The sequence below is a fragment of the Macrobrachium rosenbergii genome, chromosome 7 (assembly GCF_040412425.1).
Source record: "Macrobrachium rosenbergii isolate ZJJX-2024 chromosome 7, ASM4041242v1, whole genome shotgun sequence".
Classification (NCBI taxonomy): domain Eukaryota; kingdom Metazoa; phylum Arthropoda; class Malacostraca; order Decapoda; family Palaemonidae; genus Macrobrachium; species Macrobrachium rosenbergii.
In genome coordinates this window covers 39,426,568-39,438,420 of record NC_089747.1, presented here as the reverse complement: position 1 = coordinate 39,438,420, position 11,853 = coordinate 39,426,568, and the positions used below count along the sequence as shown (strand labels likewise).

At 38.9% G+C, this 11,853-nt stretch overlaps 1 protein-coding gene and 1 long non-coding RNA gene across 3 annotated transcripts in view; one reads left to right on the top strand and one right to left on the bottom strand.

The window, feature by feature from the left end:
• Positions 1–336: 336 nt before the first annotated feature.
• LOC136840407 (kinectin-like) lies at positions 337–7,343 on the bottom strand. The gene is made up of 6 exons (XM_067107086.1): positions 7,340–7,343; positions 6,103–6,239; positions 5,161–5,232; positions 4,370–4,406; positions 3,526–3,857; positions 337–3,447 (listed from the first exon to the last, which is right to left on the bottom strand). Exons 1-6 carry the CDS (start codon positions 7,341–7,343, stop codon positions 673–675), a joined length of 3,357 nt encoding a protein of 1,118 aa, XP_066963187.1. The 3' UTR covers positions 337–672.
• Positions 7,344–10,554: 3,211 nt separating this feature from the next.
• Positions 10,555–11,853, top strand: part of LOC136840323 (uncharacterized) — a 34,996-nt gene continuing 33,697 nt past the window's right edge. For both annotated transcript variants that reach the window (XR_010853590.1, XR_010853589.1), the window contains exon 1: positions 10,555–10,667. This is a non-coding gene — a long non-coding RNA (uncharacterized lncRNA). The remainder of the gene's footprint in view (positions 10,668–11,853) is intronic.

Genomic DNA, 11,853 nt, shown 5'->3' with positions numbered 1-11,853 from the left:
ATATATATATATATATATATATATATATGTGTGTGTGTGTGTGTGTGTGTGTGTGTGTGAGAGAGAGACCAGCACATTCTCTGTATGTGCCTCATAATAAATTCGATTTTGGGCAACTGTCGACTTCCAAAATTTCGAACCGTACATTTCCCTGGAACGGTTAACCCATCTCTTTCAGAGGCGGGTCTGCTACCACTAGGGTGGTGAAGTATTTTTGCGGGATCAGAGCCATTGCAGGTGAAAATGCCTGCTTTGGTTTCTGTGCCATGAAGAATTGGTTGTAATTCAGATGGACTCGGTTAAGTTCTTTTCTTTTAGGATATTAAAATTTGGATGTTGAGCTTGATCCATGTTTATTCATGTATTCTGAAATCATGAACATGTACATTGGTTACACAAGATGCAAGAGTAGGGGAGCTTATCACAATTTTTGATGGGATCCATGGGCGTGGTAGCCTAACCAAACCTGCATAAGCTATCCAAAAATATGCCTTGTAACATAAATTACACCAGTAAAAAGATCCAAATATAAACTTAGTTCTCAGGCATAGAGACATTCTGTAATATTCAATCTATGGCCCTCAAAAGAACTCAGTTCAGAACTGAAGCTCCGATGAAGGAAACAGAACACTGGGAAATACTAACAAACACATTTCTCTTTAGGACAAACGCCTACATAGCAGTGGACTCTGCACCATTCGTCCAGACCTGGTACCCAGTGAGGTGATCCTCTTCTGACACCCCGGCAGCCAGCACTTGCAGTGCTTTTCCCACTACCAGGCAATGTGCTTCCAGCCCATGAACCTTTAACTTTAGTTCCATAACCTGAGCCTTTATATCCAGTACCTCTACCTCCAGCAATGCCACTTGAACCTCCTGATCCAGAGGAACCTCCTCCAGAACTGCCACCTGTTGAGCCTGAGGAACCTCCTCCAAAGACCCCACCTGAACCTCCTGATCCAGAGTAACCTCCTCCAGAACTGCCACTTGTTGAGCCTGAGGAACTTCCTCCAAAGACCCCACCTGAACCTCTTGATCCAGAGTAACCTCCTCCAGAACTGCCACTTGTTGAGCCTGAGGAACCTCCTCCATAGACCCCACCTGAACCTCTTGATCCAGAGTAACCTCCTCCAGAACTGCCACTTGTTGAGCCTGAAGAACTTCCTCCAAAGACCCCACCTGAACCTCTTGATCCAGAGTAACCTCCTCCAGAACTACCACTTGTTGAGCCTGAGGAACCTCCTCCAAAGACCCCACCTGAACCTCTTGATCCAGAGTAACCTCCTCCAGAACTGCCACTTGTTGAGCCTGAGGAACTTCCTCCAAAGACCCCACCTGAACCTCTTGATCCAGAGTAACCTCCTCCAGAACTGCCACTTGTTGAGCCTGAGGAACCTCCTCCATAGACCCCACCTGAACCTCTTGATCCAGAGTAACCTCCTCCAGAACTGCCACTTGTTGAGCCTGAAGAACTTCCTCCAAAGACCCCACCTGAACCTCTTGATCCAGAGTAACCTCCTCCAGAACTACCACTTGTTGAGCCTGAGGAACCTCCTCCAAAGACCCCACCTGAACCTCTTGATCCAGAGTAACCTCCTCCAGAATTGCCACTTGTTGAGCCTGAGGAACCTCCTCCAAAGACCCCACCTGAACCTCTTGATCCAGAGTAACCCCCTCCAGAACTGCCACTTGTTGAGCCTGAGGAACCTCCTCCAAAGACCCCACCTGAACCTCTTGATCCAGAGTAACCCCCTCCAGAACTGCCACTTGTTGAGCCTGAGGAACTTCCTCCAAAGACCCCACCTGAACCTCCTGATCCAGAGATACCTCCTCCAGAACTGACGCCTTTTGAGCCTGAAGAACTTCCTCCAAAGACCCCGCTTGAACCTCCTGAACCAGAGGAACCTCCTCCAGAACCACCAGTTGTTGAGCCTGAAGAACTTCCTCCAAAGACCCCACTTGAACCTCCTGATCCAGAGTAACTGCCTCCAGAACCTCCACTTGTTGAGCCTGAAGAACTTCCTCCAAAGACCCCACTTGAACCTCCTGATCCTGAGTGACCTCCTCCAGAACTGCCAGTTGTTGAGCCTGAAGAACTTCCTCCAAAGACCCCACCTGAACCTCCTGATCCTGAGTGACCTCCTCCAGAACTGCCAGTTGTTGAGCCTGAAGAACTTCCTCCAAAGACCCCACCTGAACCTCCTGATCCTGAGTGACCTCCTCCAGAACTGCCACTTGTTGAGCCTGAAGAACTTCCTCCAAAGACCCCACCTGAACCTCCTGATCCTGAGTGACCTCCTCCAGAACTGCCAGTTGTTGAGCCTGAAGAACTTCCTCCAAAGGCCCCACTTGAACCTCCTGATCCAAAGAAACCTCCTCCAGAACTGCCACTTGTTGAGCCTGAAGAACTTCCTCCAAAGACCCCACTTGAACCTCCTGATCCAGAGTAACCTCCTCCAGAAGTGCCACTTGTTGAGCCTGAGGAACTTCCTCCAAAGACCCCACTTGAACCTCCTGATCCAGAGACACCTCCTCCAGAACTGACACCTTTTGAACCTGAAGAACTTCCTCCAAAGACCCCACTTGAACCTCCCGAACCAGAGGAACTGCCTCCAGAAGTGCCACTTGTTGAGCCTGAGGAACTTCCTCCAAAGACCCCACTTGAACCTCCTGATCCAGAGTAACTGCCTCCAGAACCTCCACTTGTTGAGCCTGAAGAACTTCCTCCAAAGACCCCACTTGAACCTCCTGATCCTGAGTGACCTCCTCCAGAACTGCCAGTTGTTGAGCCTGAAGAACTTCCTCCAAAGACCCCACCTGAACCTCCTGATCCTGAGTGACCTCCTCCAGAACTGCCAGTTGTTGAGCCTGAAGAACTTCCTCCAAAGACCCCACCTGAACCTCCTGATCCTGAGTGACCTCCTCCAGAACTGCCAGTTGTTGAGCCTGAAGAACTTCCTCCAAAGACCCCACCTGAACCTCCTGATCCTGAGTGACTGCTTCCAGAAGTGCCACTTGTTGAGCCTGAGGAACTTCCTCCAAAGACCCCGCTTGAACCTCCTGATCCAGAGGAACCTCCTCCAGAACTGACACCTTTTGAGCCTGAAGAACTTCCTCCAAAGACCCCACTTGAACCTCCTGATCCAGAGTAACCTCCTCCAGAACTACCAATTGTTGAGCCTGAGGAACTTCCTCCAAAGACCCCACCTGAACCTCCTGATCCAGAGTAACCTCCTCCAGAAGTGCCACTTGTTGAGCCTGAGGAACCTCCTCCAAAGACCCCACTTGAACCTCCTGATCCAGAGTAACCTCCTCCAGAAGTGCCACTTGTTGATCCTGAAGAACTTCCTCCAAAGACTCCACTTGAACCTCCTGATCCAGAGTAACCTCCTCCAGAACTGCCACTTGTTGATCCTGAAGAACTTCCTCCAAAGACTCCACTTGAACCTCCTGATCCAGAGTAACCTCCTCCAGAACTGCCACTTGTTGATCCTGAAGAACTTCCTCCAAAGACTCCACTTGAACCTCCTGATCCTGAGTGACTGCCTCCAGAACTGCCACTTGTTGATCCTGAAGAACTTCCTCCAAAGACCCAACCTGAACCTCCTGATCCAGAGTAACCTCCTCCAGAAGTGCCACTTGTTGAGCCTGAGGAACTTCCACCAAAGACCCCACTTGAACCTCCTGATCCTGAGTTACTGCCTCCAGAAGTGCCACTTGTTGAGCCAGAAAGACCTCCTCCAAAGACCCCACCTGAACTTCCTGTACCTGAGTGGCCACTTCCAAAGGCACCACCCGAACCAACAGACCCAGAACCCACAACGCGGTCACCGTCAACCGTCCCAGAGGAGCCTGATCTGTTGGAGAGAAAGCGATGCTATGAAATGAAGCTGTTAGATAGTACACATCATATTGATAAATTCGCATGTTTTTGCAATACAGAAGTTACGAGTGAACTGGCCCTGGCATAACTTTGCTTTCTCGCAAGACAATATGTGGCAAATAGCCAACATCAGGGGTAACATTTAAGTTATTCATGTCTATGACCTTGTGTTTTTTTTCTGATTAACTAACCTTGCGAGACTTCAGATTTGCCGTATTTACCCAGACTCAAAATGCATCAAAAATAGAGATTAAATTTAGAAAATTAAACACACTTTGGACAGATTGCACAAAATAGAGTTTAAATGGTTCTTGGGTTGGCTATTGATTGTAAAAAGACAACTAAGATTTTGAAAGATGGGTCACTGGTTAGTGGTTGAGAGAGAGAGAGAGAGAGAGAGAGAGAGAGAGAGAGAGAGAGAGAGAGAGAGAGAGAGAGAGAGAGAGAGAGAGAGAGAGAGAATAGATGATGATACAAACCCTAAACCATCAGATGTTTCCTCAACCACACTTGGCCAGCCAACCTGAAAATGATAAAGAAGTTAGAATTTAATCTCAAATTTCACAGAATACATAGCTGATATATATATATATATATATATATATATATATATATATATATATATATATATATATATATATATATATATATATATATATACTCCTCTACTTATGAACGAGTTACATTCCGAACGGCTGTTCGTATCTTGATTTGTTCGTAAGTCCAACTTGATATATTCAGAGTCGACATGTACAGCACTATTTATGTTTTTTCATACTAAAACACAACACTAGTACTGTACTGAATTTTACAGAGTATTTTATTAATACGAATGATATTTAAAACCCAAATGCATTAAATACATTGAGCAAATTAAGATAATAATAATAATACAGCAAAGTGCAGTTTTAATTTACAACCATACTTGTTCGTATCTCTGAAAGTTCCTAAGTTGAAAGTTCCTAAGTAGAGGAGTGTCTGTATACATATATATATATATATATATATATATATATATATATATATATATATATATATATATATATATATATACATACATAATATACTATATACACATACATAACTAATGGTACCAACATTAACACCAAACTCTCTACCACAAAGGAACTTAAATTGTCCTCAATAGATTAAGGTTTCATTTCCTCTTCTTCTTCTTTCTTCATATAATTACTATCATGTACCTTTTTTATCTATTGTTTGTCTGAACCAAAAAAAAAGGTGGTAAAGTTGGCACTCCTGTTAATCAGCTGATTTACCTTGGTCGGTGAGGTGGAAGGAGACTTGGTCTTGCTCCCCTTCACATCTTCTCTCACTTTGGCGGCACTGGCCTGAAAATATACAAATAAATAAATAAATAAATAAATAAATAAATAAATAAACAAATAAATAAATAAAATAAATAAATAAATGAATAAATAAATATATAAATAAATATATATATATAAATAAATGAGTCAACAAGACACACACAAACAAAATTTTGTTACGACTATTATTGGAGTAATGATTCTCACGATTAAGAAAAAAGGAATTTGTGATTCTTCTTATTTTCGTATTAAAAATATGAAAATGATCATTGATCTGAAAATAAATAAATACACAAGTAAACAAGGGACCAGGGATCACAAGCAATTAAAGTTAATAAATAATTATAATAACCTAAAAAAAAACAAGTAGAAAATGTGTCAAAGTTTCTTCGGCGCAGTCGAGTTTTCTATATGAAACTCTCAGCCACAGCCCGTGAAACTCTCGGCCGCAGCCCATGAAACTTTCAGCTAGATGGTGGCTAACTTTAACTTTAAAAAAGATAAAATCTACTGAAGCAAGAGGCCTGCAATTTGGCATATTTGATGACTGGAGGGTGGATGATCAACATACCAATTTGCAGCCCTCTAGCCCAGCAGTTTTCAAGATCTGAGGGCGGGGAGAAAAAGTGCGGATGGAAACATTACTATTAACTCTAGTGGTGCCAGACACACGATCATGGCTAACTTTAATCTTAAAAAAGATAAAAACTACTGAAACAAGAGGGCTGCAATTTGGCATGTTTGATGACTGGAGGGTGGATGATCCACATACCAATTTGCAGCCCTCTAGCCCCAGCGGTTTTCAAGATCTGAGGGCGGGGCGAAAAAGTGCGGATGGAGACAAATAGCTATCTCAATAGTTTACCTGTACAGAAAACTAAAAATGCTTACCTTCGTTCCACCGTAATTCCTCCGAAGTCTGACCTCATCGCAGACGCCCCCACTGCATAAGACGCCAAGGACCACGAGCGCCGTCCACAGACAAACGCCCGTAAGAGGCGTGATGCTTCTCATCTCCAGTGAATGTTCTGAAAGAGATGAGAAGTATTATTCTCATTTTTAAGGCTTCCTTTTGGTTTAAACTCATTCATCAAGTCACTTCTCATTCTGACAGTTTAAGTGAATGTAGAATTTAGGCCAAAGGGGAAGCACTGGGACCTACGAGGTCATTCAGCGCTGAAAGGGAAGCTAAAAGTGAAAAGGCTTGGAAGGTGTAACGGGAGAAAAATCCTGCAATTTCACTACCAATCAATTATTCGGAGAGGGTTGAGGAACGGAAGGTGGAAGGAAGAGAATATGAACGGAGGTACAGTAAAAAGAATAAAAGGGGTTATAGCATGTATATATATATATATATATATATATATATATATATATATATATATATATATATATATATATATATATATATATATATATATTATATATATATATATATATATTCATTGAAAGCAATTGCTTTTATGACATCAATGAGTTTTTGTTGGAATCTTCACATCGATGGAGTTTTTTCCGATTCTAAGGCGTCAAAAATATATATTTTTTAAGTTTCATTTTATATTTTTAATTTTGTAAATATGATCTACACAGCATAACTATACTTTGTAAATAAAATTGTTCTTTTTATACATAACTATTAAGCACTGTTTTGTAGCTGTAATAGAATACCCATATTTCATATTTTCTACGTTACGTCTAAAGCTTTCAACCCTGAAAGTGGGTCATCCCTTTAATCCCTGGACCAGTCACAGCTCAGGGCTGCTTTTCCATCCGCACGTAGAGACAGAATGATTGCGAATCGAAACTGTAAACCAGTAGTCACTTGAAAATGCCACAGAGTAGGCGAAACAGCTGTCGCGACGGAAAACAATAAATGGAACAAAGAAGTTTGTGGGTTCCTCGCCGAAGATTGACGCCTGAGAATCAGAAAAAAACTCTGACAATATGAAGATCCCTGCAAAAAGACTCGTTGATGCCACAAAAGCAATAATTGCTTTCAGTGAAAAAAAAAAAAAAAAAAAAAAAAATATATATATATATATATATATATATATATATATATATATATATATATATATATATATATATATATATATATATATATATATATATCCTTTCAAAAACAAACCCATTATTGAATTTGTTTAAGCAAAGGATAAGGAGAGAGAGAGAGAGAGAGAGAGAGAGAGAGAGAGAGAGAGAGAGAGAGGGGGGGGGGGAAAGGCACCCCAGACCTTGTTTGCATCATTCATAAGTAAGAGAATATTATAAACAGGATGCTGTTGAGACATCGATAAAGAAATCTCTCTCTCTCTCTCTCTCTCTCTCTCTCTCTCACGTGTTTTCCAAGAAAGTCCCAGTGGACAGGAAGCGCACCTGAAATATGTCTGGAGTTTCTGAAAGAGTGAATAAAATTAGAACAGTTTATGCAGAATCTCTCTCTCTCTATAATATATATATATATATATATATATATATATATATATATATATATATATATATATATATATATATATATATATATATATTTATATATATATATATATATATATATATTTGGTTCAACTTAAGCGTTTTCAAATGTTGAGAAACTGAGAAATCAAGAGAGCATTGTTGTTCATAATATGTATTATATATATATATATATATATATATATATATATATATATATATATATAATATATATATATATATATATATATATATATATATATATATATATTATATATATATATATATATATATATTCCTCTTAACTTCTCGATTTCTTCACACTTTGAAAACACTTGTAACTACTCAGCCTAGAACCAAATTAAGAAAGAAATTAAGTTAATTTAGATGCCCAGCGGGGACTCGATCTCGGGTTTGGGGTACCAGAACAATGTAATGCTATTTACCTGATCACGAAGAGAAGTATATATAAGTCTATTCCCACTTGCAGATACATTCATCATGTTGGGGAAGGTAGGCCTAGTCCAGCTCTTACCAAATGTATCTGAATTCGACAGATATAACTGAGTATGAGCGATAATAGACCTATACTTTTCTTCGTGGCCAGGTAGATAGCGTTACCTGGTTCTGATACCCGGGCATCTGAAGAATGGAAGAGAATATAGAATTTAGGCCCAAAGGCCAAGTGCTGGGACCAGACGAGATCATTCAGGCTCTGAAATGGAAATTGACAGTAAAAGGTTTGTGAAAGGTGTAACAGAAACAAAACCTTCTACAGCTTGCAGTAAGAAATAACTGTTCTGTTAGGAGACAGTTGAAGACAGCAAGATGGAAGAAAGAGAATATGAACGGAGGTACAGCAAAAAAAAAACTAATAATTACCTACAGCTCACCGGTTGTCGAAGACTGACCTGACCTTCAGAGGTGCACTGCCTGATACCAAGAGGTCTGGATCGGCAATGCCACGTATCAGCGAGGATGCCACTGTGCAAACAACAAGTTAATTTAGCGACAGAGATAATAACGAGCTGATGTGTTGTGACATATCCATGCTAGTGAGGGTCGGACATATCTGGTTTTTGCACAAGATTTGTTTTTCTTTGGCTTTTTTTTCTGATTAACCCCTCTTGCTTCGTTCTAAAATGGACGCCATGACATTCCTTGGAAGCTTCGTGAATTTCGAGCCAGTGGCCCCTTTGGTGGTGGGCTTGTTCCATACGAATAGGGTTCATATTTCTGAATAATAATAATAATAATAATAATCACAGTGTTGATTTATCATTATTAAGAGATTTTACTCTTCCCGAAGCTGCTGAATTTCCCGAAGAAAATCAAGTTTGGTGCCAGAATCTTCAAAATGTCAAACTTCCAAATTCATTGTAAATGAACTTCAGAGAAGTAATATGAACTGATAGCTTTTAGCCCGACCTTCGGAACAAGAGCCGGTGCTGGCAGAAGTCCAGCTTAATTTAACAATAGCAACACATTTAGCTTGGCATGGAAAAGATATAAGAAGGAAGAAAGGAAATGTGAAAAAAAAGTTCAGTCTTTTGAGAAGGTACTTGGGAGTTGAAATGATAAGTTACACTGTTTTTGTATTTAATTTTATTTGGAAAAGGTATTTTTGAGTTCATATTATTAAAGGCTTTGTTGCCGTGCATGGCATTCATAAATCTTCACAAATTATATAGTTTTTTTTTCAGCTATATTTTCCATTTCCAATGATGCCTGAATATTACGAACAGTACGACCTAACAAAAGTTCGTAATAACGTTCAACAATCTGGTAAAATCTAGATTTTTTTGCAATTAACATTTACGAAAACTCATTTTTATTTATGTTAATTCCTCTATACTATTGCATTAATGATTTTCTTATAAGTCGTGTTTATTTTTTGGGCCTATATCAACTTTTGCAATTCGTTTTACTATTTTTTTTTTACCAAACTAGGTCTAAAAATATCTTTAGGATTTGTCATTTTATTGTTAAAATAAATTACTTGTTCTTCTCACTGCTAAATAAAAAGCGCTAAGAAATGTTACCTTTCTATTTCATTCATTATATTGACGAAACATTTCAATATACAAAAATTGTCAAGACTAAGCAATTGTTATGAACTGCAAAAAAAAAAAAAAAAAAAACGCAGTTCGATGGCTGCTAAACAGTATTTTCAAACTGAATTATTTAATCAACTCTAGCAAAATATAATGAATATAATATACGATTAAAGACAACAAATATATATTTTTAATATAATTTTTTATATAACCTTGATTATAAACTTCAGATCTGACGTGAAATTGAAGGTTTAACACGAACTAAAATCAAATTGGAAAACGTCATGAAACCATTACTGGATTACGAGCTAATATATTAATGGTTTAAAGATTATGTCTTATTGTCTTATAGCTTAAATTTTACATTTGATTATTCCCGTTTGTTGGCCTTTCAGTTTTCTGTAAAAGAAAACTCGATTGCGCCGAAGAAACTTCGGCGCATTTTTTACTTTTTTTTTTTTTTTTTTTTTTTTACGGCCATCTGATTCACCTAGACAACATAAGCCGTTAAAGAAGATTGCTTAGGTTTACGATAAAATATAATAACGTTACTTTTGCTGAATATTTATGTAATATGTTTTTATTCAACAGAAGATCACTGCGTTATTTATTATATTTATTAAACCATATTTTGTTGTTTATAGAAGATATAGGGGTTTCACTTAGTCCCGTTCTATGCGAACATGTAATCTGATTGGAGCTATAACCCAAAAAATCTCGACAACTACCTTCGACGGAATTTTTGAAAGATTTTATTCATCAAAATTTATAATAACATGCATAAAATTCACAAAAACTATCGAGAAATGGTTTGAAATGGTTTCCAAAGCCGTCGGGACGGTAGTGGAATCTGGGTCACGTGACTTTACTGGCTTGACAATGCTAACTGTTTTTACATCAAAACGTAATTTTTGTGGAGAAAATATTTACTTCTCCACATTACAGATGGTAAGTCTCTTGCACTTAATTTAGAAAGTCATTGATGAATTTATTGATTAGATTAAAGCGGTAAATTTAGCATTGTAATGAAGTTTAGAAACTGACTAAGCTTAGGCCTATAGTGGTTATTTACTAAGGTTGATCGTATCCGCTTTCGAGCCAACCAAAGTCTTCATAATTCTTATCAAGTGTTAAGTTGATTGCACAATAAAGTTTCATGCTGTTTGAAGTGTCCTTTGTCCTGCTAAATTTATTAGTAAAAATCTAGATTAGTAAAGGATATTGACTGGCAGCATCGTATGATTTAACAAAGGTGTTGGCAATTGTTAATTGTTATATTGCATTCCCATGGATAAACCTGGGTTTATGTACCACTCGGGGATATTATGTCATTTTGAACCATTAATTGGACTTTGGAACTGAAAATAACATTTTCCTAAATTTTAATGTGGGAAAGCAGGTTTTTTATTTTTTTATTTTTTTGGATGGGGGAAAAGCACAAAATGATGGTTCTCATTTTGTTTGAGTTGGTAAAATGTTTTCAAATTAAAGCCATACACCAATCTTGTTGCATTTTGGGCTTCAAATAACTTTTAACTATGTTTTAATGTTGGGGGGGGGGCAAAGTTGGGATTTTTGGATGGGGGAAAGCACAAAATTATCGAAATACAAGGACATTAATCCCATTGATGGTTCTCAGTCTGATCAAGAGTTCATAGAATATTTCCAAAGTAATGTCAAACACAGGGGGGAGGTCCTGATACCTGAGATTGGTTGGGTTGGGTTGGGTTAGGTTAGGTTAAGTTAGGTCATCTGCTAATGAAATAGGTAGAACTATATAATAGCTCTGCAGCGGCGACTGCCTTCTAACGTAACTTTTTCTACAGTTTTTTGGTTGCTAATCATGAATTTACCTTTAATTTTTGGCGCTCGAGTGTAATTAACCTGTAATTAACCCCTGAAGTCCATCCAACAGGGGGTTTCCATACGCGATCTTCACAAGACAGAGCACGGGTACGTCTGTTTTGAATGGTTCACATCCCGTTCGGCAAGTGCAATAACTTGTTAACGTATGGTTACCCCCTGCCCCCCCAGGGCCAGTACTAAACACGGTGAAAGGGCATTCCATTCGGCCGACAACAAACAGATGCACCGCCAGTATCAGAACCCCTAAAAGTGTAGAAAAAACCAGTTG